A 19,088-nucleotide genomic window follows, 5' to 3' on the forward strand; every position below is an offset into this window, starting at 1 on the left:
TGCAAGACATGTTGAAGAGATAATTTAGCCATTTAAATTAGCGGTGTTGGATCAAGGACATCTAAAACCTGCAGGACACAGGGCCTTGAAGCTGGAGTTCCCCCACCCCTACTCTACAGCATCCTACTTATGTTTCATCTTCAACTGAGCCACAGAAAAAAGACATCATTACAGTACTCCTAAATATACTTTGAATTTAATTTGAACACTTCTTTTATCATGGCATTTTTGACAGGTTAGAAATGAAAATGGGTTACACAGGATGTATTTTTTTAATTTTCCACATTTATGTCCAGGTTTTGGATCTTTGATGTGTTTATGTGCACTTATCTGGCACTGTCCTGCTGCAGCTTCACTGAATGAGAGGAGGACATCGCAGTCTGACTGCCAAGAAGCGAGGCCTGTCGTAAGGGCGACACTCCAGCTTGTGTGGCAAGGACGGTTTCTGCTCATGCATTTGTTTCTGGTTGATGTGATCAAGTGTTCACCAACTTTTCAATGCCAGAAGATTATATTGTAGCAAAGATTAGCTTTAGCCTTTATTAATATAACCTTTAACAAGGCTGTTGCTGACTACTGTCTGTGCCTTTGTGGAATTCATTTTCCTGTAGATTTTGAATGCCTGTAATTTTAAGGTTGCTTTGATGTTTAGAGACTGGTGAATAAAGTGTATTTCATGAAGCGTAGAATTAGATTTTTTTTTATCTAATTACTGGTGATTATTCCTGATAACTCTGCTCTGGAAGGTTTGTCTGGGGCTCCAGGTGACTGCATTAAACAATGAAAACATCATCCATGAAGGGAACCACATAATGCTCCAGTGGCCGTAAAGGGTAAAGCAGAAGTTTCAGATCAAAAGAGTATTTTTTTTTAAGTCATACACGCAGACCGGTTTGCAAGATTTTACATGCAAAGCTTAGTGTTGTCATGACAACAGGGACAGCAGTTTGTGTTCTAGTTTCATTGTATAAGATGTATGAAGACACAAGCTGATGCTTCCCTGTGCTGAATTGTATTTGCATGTTTCCAGCCAAAGCAACAAGAGGTTCAGCAGTATGTGCTGCTGAAGAACCAACTTATGAAAATGGAAATCTTCCCAAAACTGGCGTTTCATCCCAGTTTTCTTTTCCTACATTGTTCCCTTCCACTCAGTTTCCCATTAACATGATTTGACACAGCACTCCAAACAGCTAGCCTCCTCAGCAATGACCTTCTGTGGCTTACCCTCCTTGTGCCGGTGATAATAAGAAATGCAATACTCTGAGATACTGGAGTTCTGATATTTGGGAGCTTTAAGCTATAATATGAGCATTTACCCTTTTGATGAGCACAAAAGATGTTCTGTGAAACATTCAGCTGTAGAAAGCTTTTTATTGTTGCTTCTCCCTGTAAGTACTGTATATGTATATGTTACAATTATGGAAAGAAAAAGAAAGAATCCACAGACCAATCTAGTAGATCTAATATCTTCTATTTTAGCATCTATGTGGGTTAGCTGTAGCAGGGATAAGATTAACAGGGAAAGAAGAGACTTCCTTGTATGTAAGACACAAATTTAAACATGAAAAACCCCCAAACCTGACATAATAAAAAAAAATATTAACTTATTACTTTTTTTTGTTTTTAGATGTCTGAGATGATTTTGCATTGTGATCCCAGCATAGCAAATCAGACTAGCAACAAAAAAACATGTATAGATTAAAAAGACACAGAGGTAACAGTCGACGTTACTGCTTTGATCCGTCTAATGATTAATTATGAGGGGGGGAGGGGGGGGAAGCAACTGCTTATCTGCAAACTCGCGTGACTTAATATGAAAAAAACAAACAAACAAACAAAAAAAAAAACAGCTGTCACATAAAAAAAGTGTCTAAAAAGTAACCAAAGCCCACAAATATCAAGCTAAATGAAAGCCAATCAAGTGCTGCCTGCATAATTAAATTTACTGTAATGTACCCGAAGTTTTAAAGGTTTTTTCCGTGTTTAGAAGGAGGCCATGAGCCCATTATACAGCAGACAGCTGTTACCAGGGTGCAATTCAGTCAGACAGTAGGGTGGCGCTGTATATTTCAGACCTTATCGACTAAGGCACAGTCAGTGTTTTTTCATTTGAAACAGCAGCAGTCACCACAGCTGAGCAGAGAAAGCTGTGGAGTTCCTGGTGATGGCCCATGGATGCTGGATCCAAGAAAACTCAAAACCGACACTGAAATCTTGTGAGTGAGCCAGCTGTAATGGCTGCTGCTCACCTCATCTCCACCCAGTCTTATTCTTTTTGGACTAAACAATAAAACATCCCTTTAGAAAACAAAGATATGACAGAACAAACATGCATGTTTACAGTTTGTTTGGCAGGCCTCTGGATGCTTCTCTGCCTGAAGCTAAAGCTTCTACCAATCGACTGTGCCGCTGACGTCTTGTTGATTGAACAATCCATCACGAATAAGGAAACTTTTGCACTGGTTGAATTTACAAAAACATGCTTAATTTTTTTTTTTTTTTACAGTCAGCAACAAAAAAAACAAACCCAGGCTGTTTTCAAAAAAGGTGGGTCTACTGTTCAGCACTAACACCTTTTAATTAGTCCTGGTATCTTGATTGCAGCGTTGCTATTGGGTGGCCATAGAGGGGGCGCCATCAGGACGCAATGACCTGCACGTAGTTGGCGGGGTAGAGGCCAATCTGGCCATTGCTCAGCTGTCCTTTACACCAACCCTGCTCGTCCTCTTCTCCCAGCTTCAGTAGCTCCTCCCCTGGAAGGATGAGAGTCAGTTTGGCTTTAGTCACGTTCATTTAAATGAATAATTGGATACTGACTGGATATGCCTGCAAAATACAAGCAAAACGCAGGACTTTGGCCTCCTGTTTAAAACAAGTTAAAAACAAGTTAAAATCTCCTGTTTCCACAGCTGTGCTTGAGATTCTGATCTACAGTACAGGACTTACAGAAGTGCAGTAATGCAGGATCTTTCCCCAGCACATCAATTTTCTGTAATTGTGCCTTCTAATGGAATTTAAAGGTTTTGTGTATTTTTTCACTTTATGTTGTAATATGTTCAGTAAAAAGCTCTTGGAAGTTTGCTTGTGCGATACAAACAGGCTGGCTCTGACTCCCCCAAAAGTCAGGGACGAATCTTTCATGGAAATAAAAACCTCCCTACACAGCTGAGCTGAGCTGGGTTAAGCTCAGTGGTCCCATCAAGTCCCATTAGCTTGGTGAGAGTTACTGTACACCACAGCAGCTTTAAACCTCTGTTATGTTTAACAACACGTTAAGCTTCATCTCAATTTTTCTCATTTCTGCACCTGCAGCAGAATGTGGGGTTTTTTGCCACTGGAAAAGACCAAAAAAAAAAAAAGAAGAAGAAGAAAAAAAGAAAGAAAAGAAACTTTTTGTGTTTGTCCTCCAAATATTTGCAGATGTGCTTTACAGATTTGTAAATTTCTTATGTTTCTTATTCAATGTCAACTTGCAGTACACAATTTTCTTTTAAGTTTAGGAATTTTCCAATGAATTCATGTTCAAATTTTGGAGATATATTATATACCTACATATTAATTTTGGGGGTCTTTTTGTCCGTCCCCTTCTTTCTTTTGATTATGTCCATTATTTATCCTCTATACTAAACGGAGTACCATTTGCCTGGTATACAGCAGCTTCTTTCCTCTTGACTGCGAGGAGTGTAAAGAGGAGGAGGGACGCAGCAAGATTTGTTACACCCCCGCTGTGAGGCTTTCTCCCAAACATTTTCTGTGGAGTTGCTTTAAATATAAAAATAATTAATGAGGATACACGGTACACACAGGTAGCCTCAGTCAAATTGACCTAGAGAGCAGTTGCAACCCCTCCGACAACTTCTGGTCACTAAGGAAAAATGTATCTGCCAACGAGTAGGCAGGTTGGCAGAAAACATTTCCCTTCAAAGTAAAAGTTGGGCTTTACTGCTGAAACTACATGTTTGAAAAGGCAGAACTTTTACTTTGAAGGTGAATGTTCTCCATTCACAGTTAGCAGCACACTCTTCAGTTTCATAGCTCCTGGGAAGAGTGGTTGGCATCTCCCATACAAATGACTAATGACAGCAGCAACCTGCTACCGGCCAAAGAAATGACAAGGAGATTTTTGCTGTAGCACTGTATGCCTTTTTACAGCTGGTTTCATCTAGCAACAACAAGCACCTTTTACTCGCCAACTGGTCTGGTGATATTTTTCGACCACTTCCTGCGTCACTGCGTGACTGACCCTGAAATATTCCTTTCAAATCAATTAACTTAAAAAAAATCAAACAACCAGAAGCACACATCCATTAACTATCAACTCAATATTTTTATATTCATTATTTTATTTCCTCTTCATTTACATTAGTCGTTTCTTTTTTGGGCATTTGGCTTTACTCAGCTTACCAGACCTTACAATTACAATCAGATTAGTCACTGAAAAGCTACAGTAATGCACTGATAATATTTAGATGCATGTAGGCAAAAAGCTGAGCGTTTTATTTTCATGTGAAAGCTGGAAAAGTTAATTGTTCTACAAAATAAAAGCATTCCTGTGGGGGTCATTAAGTCTAATTAAAAACAAACAAACAAACAAACAAAAGCCTGAATGCTTTCATTTCCAGTATCCAGAGATATGTGAGTGCTTTCAGCAAGCTTTGTACATACAACTTTTGTAATGACGATCCAACTGAAGCCACAGAAACATGGAAGAGAGTAGCACAAATCTACCCTCTTATGCTCAGAGAAGTAAACTTTTCTATGCATGTATACTTCTTTCTGTGGAAACTTAGATGGAGTCGTTCATGCATTAGTTTTATCAGTTCAAAAAAAGTAAGATGTAATGTGTGTGTGTTTATGCACCACTCTGCATTACACTCTTACTGCATTTGAGGATCAGTGTCAAACATGTTGTCTGGAACAACATGTTTGACACGAGTATGTATGTCATTCTTAAGATGAGGCATCACAGGCAGAAAAACCTGCCCAGCACTCTTCTCTGTGATGCCTTCCAACTAAAAAGCATTAGTAGGGGTTAATACCTGCTTTAAAGCTGAGCTCATCGGCTTCCTGGCCCGTGTAATCATAGAGTGCTTTGACTCGCACTCCCTCTACCTGCTCTTCTTCCTCCTCCCCGACGCCATTTACCGCCACCTTCTTTGGACTTTCATCATCTGACCAGTCTGATGAATAATCTTTCACCCTGTGAGAGAAGAGGGATAGAGGCGTAAAAAGTCAAGTTTGAACTTTTCCATTTGCCAAAAATAACATGAACATTTCCACAGACATAAGTTGGTAATAGGCAAATTTTCCCATTTTGAGTTTTCCCATTTTCCTGGCTTACATCACATGAGTGAATTGAGGTGTTTCAGCTGCACGGCATCTCCTGGGAAACACCGCTTTTATCATCACAGATATACAGGGAAGAGTAGCCTGTGGAAATGTCAGGCTCACAGAAGTCTGAGCTTGGAAAGCACCACATACAGATGTAAAATGTATGCATGTTATAGAAACACACACGCCCACACACACATATAGACTTATAGAATACCCAACTATCTAGCCCAGTGATGTCTCAGCTTACCAAATGGACATTACACCAGTGTTATTATTAGAAAGTGGGAAGGATGGCTAAAAATAGATAAAAAAAACTGTGACTCTTACTTCCCTCTTTGTTGCCTGTACTACATCCCTTCAAATGACAGCAGCAATAGCAGCTACACTGGAAAGAACAGAGCTCAAAGCATAGTGGTTAGGAGCCTTCGCTGTTAATTAAAAAAAATCTCTTTATGCTTGTCTTAAGACACCAATTTAAAAAAATAAAATAAAATAAACAACAAAATTATTATATGACCACATATACATATATGTGGTACTGTAGTTCAACTAGATTTGTAGCACTGATATTGATTTTTCTTTTCTCTCTTTCTCTCTTTTTCTTTTTCAAAACAAACAAACAAACAAACAAACAAACCCATTATGGAGTACATAAAGATGAGCAGGTTTGCAATTCTTTTAAGGAAACATGGCTGTCCTGTGACATTCACACCGTCATGTTTCCACCTTTGAGACATCACACCAACTTAAATGAATTTCCAATGCCAAGCATTCACTCCTAAATGTATTGCTTTACATGTTGACCTGTCCCCAAACGGTGGGTGAGGTCGGGGTTGCGTGTCCCCACTATGTGACTGTATTTAAAAAAAAAACAAAACACATTTATGTCCTCACAACATGAGCGATACACGTGTATGCACGCACGCACACACACACAATGTTCTAGCTACTAATTAAGAGTGTCATCTATGTACAGGATGTTAACTCCTCAGGGTGACTACGAGGTAACAAGGAAAGTAAACCACATGCTGTCTTCTACCTCCGTCTCTGACACACACACACACACACACCTGTGAGAGACATAATTGTAGTCTTGTGTTTAGTCTGCAATCAACAGCCCACAACATTCCATTTTAAAACTTTACAAAACCAACAAGCACAGCTCTCTCTTTAAAATTTTCTTTTAAAAAAAAATAAATAAATAAAAAAAATCAAGAAGTGTGTTTGTTATGTATTGATGCTGTGTATTCATGTGCACGTGCACAGCAAACACAAGCTCTTTATGCTCAGGTGGAAAATCTCTAAAAACTGTATTGTTATTTTGTTCCTGTTGCAAGCACGTGTAGCGAGGTAAACGCCAAATGAAATTTAAGACACTTAATTTGCACTTCGCTACACATGTGGTCAGATCACAGAAGTGATTACAATCCCTCTCATGTGGGGACTCCTGCAGACAGGGCAGATGTGGAAATGTGTCTGCTAGAGCAGGGCGATATGACCAAAAATATTTATCACGATATACATTTAAAAATTTGCGATAACGATATAACTAACGATATAATTGACACTAGACAAAATACTTTACAACTCCACAACTTTATTAGTGCAAAAACCCCATCAATGTATGTTCACTTAAACAAGCAGCTGTTTTTTATGTGCATTAAAGTTACATAAAAATGTAACAGTGCAAATTCCTTGCTGACAGTTTAACCAAAAGGTATTTCCAGTTGAAACTGGCCGACATATCCTCAGCATAACCATGTATAATATCCACAAAACTTAAAAAGAGGTTATAGACACACAATACGGTAATATTATGTTGAAGCACAGTACGTATCACTCCGCGAGGCTCCTGCCTACGATAGCCATAATGCTCCGACAATGGTAAATGGCAAATCGACTGGTTCTTATATAGCGCTTTTCTACTCATTTGAGCACTCAAAGCACTTTACACAACTTGTGCATTCACCCATTCAGACCCATTCGCACAAGCACATCTTTCTAAGTGCTTTATAGCTAACATTCACACACATTCATACTCCGATGGATGTATCGGAGAGCAATTTGGGGTTAGTATCTTGCCCAAGGATATTTGGCATGCAGACTAGGGGAAGCCAGGAATCGAACCACCAACCTTCCGATCAGTAGATGACCTGCTCTACCACCTGAGCTACAGCCACACAGCCACACAATCCATCAAGCGGTGCGGCTTCGTAGCTTAGCAAAGTCGTACTGAAACATCTGACAGATTTTCGAGCGCCGTGTACCACATATAATCGTTTTGAGGTCAGTAAACACAACCAGAATTCATACATAAGGCGCACAGGATTATAAGGGACACTGTCGACTTTCAGAAAAATCAAAGGATTGATTTTAAGTGTGCCGTATTTTCCAAACAACACGGTAATGCTAGCATGCTCTACCAAAAATAGTGCTTTGTTGTGTATCTGACGGACGAAAGCTAAACCAGTTCCACACCACTGAAGTTGCAGCATTTTTACAAACCAATTCTGGTTCATCCGTTTCATTTAAGGATCCGCTTTCGCTCTTCTCATTCTGCGTCGCCGCCATGTGCGCATGTAAACAAAGGCACTGCGCATGTGCGTTTTACCCATATTCTATCGCGATATTTCATTTTCCTATCATTGCTCAAAATTACACCGGTATTACCGTGAACGGTATGATACAGCCCAACCCTAGCATCTGCAGCTATTTGGTAGAAAAATGAAAACCAAGAACTACTTAACTGGTCCCTGGTTTTGCCAGAGGTTTCATACTGTTACAAAGGGAGTTTTTCCTTCCTACTGTTGCCAAGTGCTTGCTCATCGGGGGTCATCTGATTGTTGGGTTTTTTTCTATGTTATTGAAGGGTCTTTAACTTACAATATAAAGCACCTTGAAGCAACTGTGGTTGAGATTTGGAGATATTGGGGGAAAAAAATTGAAAGCACAACATATAAAGCACATCCCAAAAATCATATTTTAGAAATATTACCGCTGCTATTATCGTATTTGGCCATCAGAACCTGCACATTTGATTTTTAACCAAGTCTCCTGTATCCTGGATAGTTTTCATAAAGCCAAATTGTTTCCTGTCATCTCTGGGGTTTATTTGTTGTTAAAAAAGTTTAAAAAAAAAAGTCAGAGGTCATACCAATAATAATTTATTGGTTAGTCAGCAACTGCTAAGTGCAGCTGTACTTGGCCTTTTTTTCACATGTAATATTTCACTCCCATTTCATGGATCCACCTCGCCACCAGGTTCAGCTTTATGGTCTGTGAGTAGACATTTTGACTATAGGAGGTTAAAAGATTACGTATACTGCTTTGTGAGTCAAGCGCAATTATCTCAACAGATAGCTTCTCAACAGAGCACAGATGTTGGCGTTTATGATAACATTAACTCCAACATCATGTCCACAGTGTCCTCCTACCTGCTGGTGTCCAGGGTAATGGGACTCGGTGGGACTTCACCTCCAGCAGAGGAGACGATGTTGGTGAGGGTCACCACGTTCTCCTCAGAGTTTCCACTGTGCATCTTCTTGCTGATGGAGCGACTTGCCTCTGGAGACCACTCCTGCACACAGACACACAGTCATTTATTTACACTGACTCAGGTCTTTGTCTTTGTTTCTTTATCAGTTTATGTCGACATAAGTGACACAAGTTTAATGAACACTCTGTTGATGCATCCACGGGAGTCAACAAAAGCCAGAGCTAGGCCTTTAAAGTATGCTGCTGTTGCATTCAGTTAAATAAAGGATGATGATTTGAATGAAAGACAATGTGCTACACTACATTGTTATGGATGCACGGATATGCAAATGATTTGGTTTTGCAAAGTCAAACCAAAGACGTAGACGAGATCAGCAGTGCTGTGTGTTACAACACTTGTTAAGACTTCATCCAAAATGCGTTTCTCTTCAGATTCTGTAAGAAGCGCGTCAAATAACAGCTAAAAATCTGTGGAAGGATATGACAACAGCACCGGTGCTTTGTGTCACTGATAACGTTACCCAAGATGCAGCTAATTTTTGACATTACATGGTACTACTTGTCATTGTTGCACATTGTTGACTGTTTCAATTCAAAAACTGCTAAAGAACATAAGGCGTTATCTTCAGATCTCTTCTTTTGTCAAACCCACAGTGCTAAACTCAAAGGGAATCAGAGAGCTGCTGAAACTGACAAATATTTATATTAAAGATGCCGAGATTTAGAAAAATGATTGTCTTTGAAGTCCAGAAGTGCCTCATTAGCCATATGAAGAGTGTTTATGTCATGTTGTTAACACTTATCACCCAAGTTTTAAAATACAGACAATTATATATTATAGTTTTACAGTCGAATATAAATGAGCAAGAACAATGAAAACTACATAGAGACACAAAGCTATATGAAAATATAATCACAACACAAAACACCTGAGAGTTTTAAATGTGAAACCAAATCTGAACAAAGTGCACTCTTAAAAAAAAAAAAAACACAACAATTCATAAGTTTCAACATGAAGCCCTGTCAATCTTTAGATCACACCCAGACCTAACGCACCATCTTGTAATAGCAGGGTGCTGCTTGCAGGCGTGGGCAGCTGGGGATAGACTTGTTAGTATTTGCTGTCTTCAGAGGAACCTTGATCAACAGGAGGTGTGTGTTCAGTGAGATACCACAGATATAATTAGACTTCTTGACAAGTGCTGTGTATAGGTTTCCCATCAAGTGAAGCCATCGTACAGCTCCTGCTCGCCTGATCTGTACGCAGTGGGGGAATCGTGCTTGGAGTTATGAATGAATGTAGTTAACTGAAAGTCCTCGCAAGTTCAGACATGTGTGTGTGTGTTGGGACAAAGGCTCTCTGTTTGCATGTCAGCGACACTGTGGGAATGCCAGAAGATTCCTCAGAGGACAGAAAAGACACTTATCCCTGCCAGGATCTTCCACTTGCTTACTTTTTGCAAAGAATAACTGAGGAAGGTAAAAAAAAAAAAAAGTGTTTACTTTGTCATCACTGCAATAATGTTAACCTAATAATCTTAAAATACAGAATCCAAAGATCAGACTCATTGATAACGCTGAAAATGTGCATGTGTGCAAAACCCAGGAACTGAGAAAAACAAATCTATATAAGGAAAGTGGAGAGATCCCTCCACCAGGACAGACAGACGTCCAGCAGATGTCAAGCAGCACAACCGATGTACTTTATAATTACCTAAACCATCTTCAGCTGTGTGCTACCACTCGAACGTCTCTACTAAAGCAGTAACGATGCTTCAGTTTTTATTAACCAAAACAAAAAAATACTTCAGAGAAAAGCTAAAGTATGTTTGATCAAACAAATGGATTTGAGATCATCCAAAAATCTTCTGTCAGACTTTAAGTAACTGTGTTGTTCGGATGTTACATGCAGAGTCTTTTCTATAATTTGAAATTCAAAGCTCCAGGTCTGGAACAGTAAACATAGCGGGGAAGTGTGTGGCTGCCAGAAATAAAGGTGGAGGATGAGAGGCAAGAATCCAGATAATGTAAGAAGAGGCTCTGCCGAACCACGCACAGAGAGAAAATAGGACAGTACAACATTCACAATGACTGACCCTGACTGTGACTCAGGAGCAGACAGCAAAGAGGGTGGGGAAGTACGCAATATGTAACATTCTGGAGACGTGTAAGAAGTCACTGTTTCTCTCTTTTGTGTTTTAAACAGTGAGATAAAAAGACTTCTTGAAACCAAACTTGGCGAGCACTTCATCATACAGACTACCGACTTCAAGTGCAGTTGCTCTACACTCCTAAATTTGCAATGCATATTGCAGTACCTAAAAATAATTACACTTCTAACAATACTGCTAAAACTGGTAACAGCTGTCAGTTTTCAAAGAAAGAAAAAACAATTTACACCGATCAGACAAAACATTACAAGCAAAGACAGGTGAAGTGAATCACAGTGGTTATCTCTTTACCATGGTACCTGTTAGTGGGTGGGATACTTTAGGGAACAAATGAATATTTTTTCCTCAAAGTTGAGTGTTAGAAGAAAAATGGACAAGGATTTGAGTGAGTTTGAGAAGGACTAAATTGTGATGGCTAGATGACTGGGTCAGCATCTCCAAAACTGCAGCTCTTATGGTGTGTTCTCAGTCTGCAGGGGTTAGTATCCATCAAAAGTGGTCCAAGAAAGAAACAGTGGTGGATGGATGTATGACCGGACTTGTGGGGAGCGAAGGTCGGCCCACGTGGTCTAATCCAAGACACAAAAGTTAATGTTCGTTCTGAGAAACACCTGGCACCAGGATTCAGTATGTGAAGAAGGCAAGCTAGCAGAGGCAGTGTGATGCTTTGGACAATGTTCTGCTGGGAAACCTTGGGTCCTGCCATCCATAAGGATGTTACTTTCACATGTACCACCTACCTAAGCATTGCTGCAAAGCATCTACAGCCTTTTATGGAAACAATATTCCCCGATGGCTTCTTTCAGCAGGATACTGCACTCTGCCACAAAGCAAAAATGGTTCAGGAATGGTTTGAGAAGCACAACAATGAGTTTAAGGTGTTTACTTGGCCTCCAAATTCCCCAGATCTCAGTCCCATTGGTGATCTGTGGGATGTGCTGGACAAAACTATGCGATCCATGGAGGCTAACCTCAAAACTTACAGGACAACAGGATCTGTTACTAACATCTTGGTGCAGATACCACTGCTCGCCTTCAGGGCTACTTTGGCAGAAAAAAAAAAGGACCCACACAATTTTATGTCTTATTGGTGTATACTCTATTTTTAAAAGAAAGGAATAATGAGTAACTGTTTCATTTCCACTAAAATACGATGGTTCTCCTTTGTATGATAAGAATCATATTCTATAATTAGGGTATTGTAGAATACGCTAATATACCTTTCTTACAATGTAACTATTATGGACGTATGCAGAATATTACAGTATCCCAAGGGAAAAACAACATGCCTGGGAAAACACAGTGTATGTAGTTTCTTTAATTCACGCCAAAACCCCAGGACCATGGAGAAAATTTTGGACATGTAACCCTGGCTGTGCAAATTAAACAAAAACTCAGAAAGTGTCCTTTAGGTTATTCTTGTTTTTTGAAAAAGAATTTACATGAAACAGTAGTTTCATTAAAAAAACAACAACAACAACAAAAAAACTATTTTGTCACATATGCTAAGCAGACTACAGAATCCTGAGACTCTAATCTGAATTCCTGCACAACAATCATTTGCACTGTTGTTTGTGTTTTTCCATATGTAAATATTTGTATTTATTGGTCCTGTCTGCAGCAGTGAGGTGCAAGTTCCATTCCACTAGAAACTAATCTGTGTTTGTATGTGTTTGTATGTGTGTGTGTGTGTGTGTGTGTGTTTGACATTCCTAACCCCACTCAGAGCTTTCAGTCACAAAATGAGGCTTTCACTGGAACCCTGCTTAATATTCAGTCCGTCCCCTAAAACACACAGAGTCATGTTTCCATCTCCTCGGGAATTCAATGCAAATCACTACAATGTCCTTTAACAACCCCTAAAATAATCATTTCCTCAACTTTAAATGGAGTCCTCAAACTCAAAGTTAATGATTTACAATATTTACATAATGAGTATTTAACCAAACTGAGGTCAAGTCCTGTTGAATGTGACCGTTTCAACAGATTTACGTTCCCACAGCACGGATAACACACACACAGATGTAGATGACTGCACAGAAAAAAACAAAGCAAAACAAAATAATTCATACGCGACAGGGTGAACAGAGTTTGTGTTTTCACACCTCAAACTGGGGCCAGTTCATGCTCATGCCCGGTCCGTGGGTGTTCCTCCACCATCTGAGGTCTTCAGTTTCGTTGGCTGCACGAATGGTCTGGCCCAGGTCCTGGTACAAGGCTTTGAAGCTAATGGACAGAAAGGGAGTGAATAATCACATTGATTGACACTCTGTCATCAATCTGCAGACCATCTTTCATCTGGCTTTGCACCCTGTAACGCATGTTTAGAGACACTTGTCATTAACCCTGCTTCATCAGGAAAAGACAGGTTTCTAAGTTGGTGATCTTCTAAAGTCATAAAAGATTACTTATTGAAGCAGGAAGCAGTTGTCAAAGAAAACAACAGACTGTACTTGCTGGTTGAACACGGAGAGAATTAAAATCGACACAGTGCATTTTGAATTTACAGTAGCAGGTTCCTGATAGGTCCTGTTTACTCACAGGGCTGGGCATCGAGAACCCTAGAGCCGTCCTTTAAAGGTGGGATTTGAGATAAGATGAATGCACGCTGCATACTTTCTAATCAGCTTCATCAGCACTGAGCTGGTTTGTATACGCTCAGATATAACATGAAGAAAAAAAACAACAACAACATATCTTCATCTACATCCAACCTTCCAAAGGAACAGCTGGTAAGAGGGCAGCTTTTTCCCCCGACACACTCTCAAAGTGTTTTTTAATTATTTTTTTTTAAAGGATCTCAAACTTATCGCAGAGATGGAACATGGTTTTTTGGGGGGATTTTCTTTCCACTCTCTGTAATATGTACCAGGACGAACCATCTAGTTAACACACATTTCGCACCAGTAGTTGAATATTATCCCCCCATGTTTAAAGCCTTACTGACTAGTGTCACATGGGGGAGGTGGGTGAAAAAGTATTCCCATTGGTCCTTTATAAATTAACTCATCATCCAACGTGGTCTGCAGCCTCTAACTGACATAACACTAAAGGCTTAAAGAAAAGCATACTGTAAAGGCTGTGAGTTATATGATATTATACAATTTCATATTTATTGTAGCTGCAGGAAACATGCTCACTGTGGGACTAAAGAAACACGTGTTCAGGCTTTTTATTTGATCATTCCGACTCCGCAAATCTTTCTTAAGTAATGTTTTATATACACATATATATCGGTGCTCTGGAATAAATACATGGATACCAGAGGAAGTCTCTCAGAGTTTAAAAAATACGTTCACACAGTGAGAAACTGCTCTTCAAAAGAGCAGTTTCTTCAAGGGTTAATTTGCTCAATATTTGGACAGAGTTGGCTGGACTTTGCCATGGTAACCATTATTGGTAAAGTTGCTTGTTTAAATAAAATATGAGGTCAACAGTTAATGGACAACAGCAAGAGTTTTCCATTAACCCCTGTGTACATACGCACATGTTCAGACCGACATCTGTGCCTTCGCAGCTCTGCATGCCTTCGCTGTGAGTCATGGATCGCTTGATTCGCGATCCACGTAATTTTGGATATCTAAATACAAGCATGTGGATTTTTCCTTACCTGTCTTTGGAGGATAGGTCAAGGTGTGTATGGATGTCGAGCAGGACATCTTTAAAGAAACACAGCCTCTTGCGCTCGGCCTCCTGGGTTAAGTCGAATACCTGCTCCATGTCCTCCATGTAGCGGGGGTTACAGCGGTTCAGCTCCTCCAAGGCCTTTGAGTAGCGCTCCTTTACCTGCCATAAACACACACACACTGAGCTACTGCGTAGTACACCAATGTGTGTTTTGTTAAATGCACCATTTCAATTACACTTCATGGTCTTACTCAGGTGCATGTGTCTTGCATGCTTTGAGTATATGTGCAGGACTGTCTGTTCCAAAGAGCAGAATAAAAACCTTTGGAAAGCAGCTATAAAACTCATTGTAGTTTTATTCTATTTTAATAATGAGACATTTCAAGCTTTATTCAGAATTGCATTTTTTGTTCAATCATTTAAGTAAATTTATTTTATCTAACATTACTTTATTTTATTTATGGATTTAAATCAGCTTCCAGTGTAGTTCAGATGAATAAAAAAATATTCAAAGTGACAAAAGAACTCAACTTTTCCATATTTCCTGATTTATCTAAGACACTTTGAATAATACTTAATGTCAAGAGTGCAAGAGTGACCAACTGAATTCTGGGAGTTTTTTTATTTTATTTTATTATGCACACAGTATGAACAGCTCTCCATCTTTAGTAAGTATTATTTACACTGATAACATGCTGGTGACTAGAACCCGCCATAATTAGACTGTCTTCTTCTTCTGTGAACTCTTGTAAGAACCCACTGAATAAAATATTTAAACATCTTAATGATTACATAAAGTGTGCAGTGATTAAACGCAGCAGATACCAACACGGGGCGCTGAGACTGGTTGAGACAAGTGATTGAGGACTGAAGGCTTTTTTGGGTGTATTTTATTTCAAGCTGTGAATGAGTAATGATATTGGATTTCATTTCCTTGTTGAGATCAACATTGCTCAAGAGGTCCTTGGCTGCCTGACAACGCTGTGCGTACTAAATGAACACGTCTCAGGATTTCCTTCGTTTTTTTGTTGTTTGGTTGATCATTTCCCTCTCCGGGTCCTGGAACTACTCCTCAACCGTTGGGTTTGTTACAAGTGGAAAGTCGAGGAGACAAGTCCGGTCATGTTTCAAAGTTAAAAAACATACACAGGTATGTTTTTCTGGACTCAGACACACCCAGACTGGTACAAGAGGAGATATGTATGGGACTCTGTTTATATGTGCGTGTTCAAGTGTGTGTGCATGTGCATCGTACTTTCTCGGTGTCCTGGTTGCAGCGCTCCGCCCGGGTTGTGTATTTGCGAACTTCCTCTTGTGACTTGGTCGGGTCAGCCTTGGCGTGCGCCTCCCTGTTAGCCGCCGTCCACTCCTCTTTCCTGGCCTGATGGTAACTCTTCTTAGTTGACTCCACCTGGACACACGCACGTGTTAAACACTTGCTATAAACTCAGTAAAGACTAAACTTCAATGTTTTCCAAAAATGTACCCATCTCTCCTCATTGACACATCAGATGTAATATCAGAACCATGACTCACTCACATCCATTCAACACCTGTGATAATATTACCTCAAATACAATCACCTATGACGTAATAGCTGCAAGTTTATTCACCGACACTATAGTCAAAAGAATCACTTACTTATATTTACTGATTCACAACCTTGCCATTTCGCATTTAAGTCCAATTATGTCACTTTTTGTAGAGGAATTGCTAAATTCCAGTCTATGAGGGTCTGCAGTAGTCCCAAACTTACAGTGGACTGATTCCACTATTTTATCTCTGTCCTGATGCACAATGGTCACTGTGAAGATGGCAGGTGGCTGTGAGATCCCCGTTTTTCATGCAAATATTTTAACAAGACTACAAGTCACACTGTCACAATAATTGTGTCTGCGCCACAGTCTCCAACCACTGTTTTCCATAGTGTGACTGTAGCATAAAGCAACTTCATGTGTGACATTTGCTAAGAGGATGTGTAGACAGTTGCTGGCTTTTTTTTTTTTTCCATTAAAAGAAACCTTTCAACGACAACTTTGTAGACACTGGCCATTTGCAAATATTCACTACAGTCACGTCATCTCCATTAAATCCCATTAGTGTGTACTGCAGCCACTCACTGATGCAGACTGCCCTACAGACCAACGTCAGAAAATCTACTGAGGCTGCACTCACCTCCTTCAGCTTACGGACCCAGGGCTTCTGAGCTTTGCGGAAGCCATCATCCGCGTCCTTCGTCTCTCTGAAACCTCCCATCATTTGCTTGTGGAAGGCCTCTTTTTGCCAGCTGCGCACTTTCTCGCTGTCCTCACCCGCCAGCCGCTCCCGCAGCTCCATGTGCAGCTCGCTGAGTCGGTCAGCCGCTTGCATGAAGGCATGCCAAGCCTTCTCCAGTGTACCATATTGGGGCCCTAAATAAACGTGAGAAAGCACCCCTTCAGGTTATCACTACATAAAAATCACTCGTCCGCATTTGTCTACATGTTTACACAATTAATTGTAGGTCAGTGTTGTGAAACTTCGCCTGTGGATATTTTGATGGGGATTTCCATAAACATCGTGAGCTTTGCTACCAAATTAAAGATGGATGACTTCATTTATTAGATGATGAACAAAATATTAACTTGTAACAAATTTAGCCAGCTAAGTTATCATCTTGGTCATATTTAAATAGAAATCCCAAACATATCCCATTTATATCATAAATGCGACATTTGCAATTCCTGTGTTTTTATATATACATACATACATATATATATATATATATATATATATATATATATATATATATATATATATATATATATATATATATATACACACATATACATACATATATATATATATATATATATATATATATATATATATATACACGCATATACATACATACATATATATATATATATATACACACATATACATACATACATATATATATACACACATATACATACATACATATATATATACACACATATACATATATATATGTATATGTGTATATATATATATATATATATATATATATATATATATATATATATATATATATATATATATATATATATATATATATACACACATACACACACACACATACACATATATACACATATATAATTTCTATCCAAATGTGGTGACGTTTGATGGAAGCTAACTGGTGGCTATATCCACTGTTTTATAAAAAGCTAGCATTTAAACTCACCTTTCTCCACAACAACCCTCCACCTCTTGGCCCAGTCACTCAGCTGAAGAGCGTAGTGCTTTTCTATCTTGGCTCTCTCCTGGAAGCAGGTGACTAGCTCATTGCACAGCCTTTGGCCATCGTCAATCCGCTTTACCGTCCTTTTGTAGTTCCCCGGCTGCAGAGACACACCAACGAACCAAACAGGAGCGAGGAAACAGAACAGCGTCAGTCACTCCCTGAGTTCTATTCATGTCATCGTTGTATCTAGACATTAGCAACAACAGTTTGGACTGAAGCATATTTGGTGGATAAATGATGTAGAGATGATCGAAACTGAGATTAAAAAACAAAAAAGGGGAGACAACCACTGGAGGTGAGAGTGTGTATTTTTCCCAACATGGAAGGCTGTGAAGAAGTCAGTCTTCGGTCTTTAGATAAAAAGCATGTAAGGAGACCCGGCTGACTGACACACTGACTTATCTGGCTGCTTCGGCCTCTTAGTTATTCTGCATTCAGGTGCTGTTGATCAGCTAAATATACATGCGCCCGGTTTGGCACATTTAGATAAGTATCATCTCCTGCAATAAGCACTCCGTACATGAAGGTCATGGTGTCCAGAGTGTGCTGAACACATTGAGCCAGGTGTTGATCCTTTCACAGGCTAGAGTTGGTGGTGTTAAATCGCAGTGATTTGGAAAACATTTAAACAGTGAAAAACATGAAAGTTTGAAAATTAAATAAAAAATCAAAAAAGGATGTTTTTTGATTTCAATTTTCAAAAAAGTTGAAAGATGGGCCAGAAAAGACTGGTAAAGTTGCGTAACCCCAATAAGAAAAAAAGGACCTTGTTGGAAAGCTCACAACTTGTTAGGTTAATTAATAGCATGAGTGGGTAGAAAGCTGTGTCTGCAGGCTGAAACACTACAGCTATAATAAGTTAAGTGTTGTTTTAAGTTTTGTAGAGCGGCTGATGTATGACAGCAATTAAAGTGTTACTACTGTACCTCCCAGAAGCTCTCAGAGCTCCCCAGCTCACTTAGGTCTCCATTAGAAGACATCTTGGGGTCGGCCCCACAGCACGGAATGATGGCGGCTACAGAAGAAACTGAGGAGGAGAAAAACCCGAAAGAAGCATGAAAGAGAGAAATTATTTTTTTCATAAAATTTTAACAGGTTCACTAACATGATCTTGTTTGATTCCAAGTACATCTATGCACTTCAACTTTCTGAACGTTTTTTGTTCAATTTTGTTAAAAAACAAAACAACACAC

The 19,088-nt window shown here is 39.4% G+C and overlaps 1 protein-coding gene across 1 annotated transcript; it reads right to left on the reverse strand.

Moving 5' to 3' along the window:
• Positions 1-1,347: 1,347 nt before the first annotated feature.
• Positions 1,348-19,012, reverse strand: LOC148106477 (protein kinase C and casein kinase II substrate protein 3-like). Its single transcript, XM_087841793.1, has 9 exons — positions 18,822-19,012; positions 17,836-17,992; positions 16,803-17,038; positions 15,883-16,038; positions 14,611-14,786; positions 13,106-13,226; positions 8,769-8,911; positions 5,040-5,200; positions 1,348-2,753 (listed from the first exon to the last, which is right to left on the reverse strand). Exons 1-9 carry the CDS (start codon positions 18,975-18,977, stop codon positions 2,638-2,640), a joined length of 1,422 nt encoding a protein of 473 aa, XP_087697919.1. The 5' UTR covers positions 18,978-19,012; the 3' UTR covers positions 1,348-2,637.
• Positions 19,013-19,088: the final 76 nt, after the last annotated feature.

Source organism: Neolamprologus brichardi, chromosome 1 (genome assembly GCF_056152115.1).
Source record: "Neolamprologus brichardi isolate AB-2024 chromosome 1, ASM5615211v1, whole genome shotgun sequence".
In the NCBI taxonomy this organism is placed as follows: Eukaryota; Metazoa; Chordata; class Actinopteri; order Cichliformes; family Cichlidae; genus Neolamprologus; species Neolamprologus brichardi.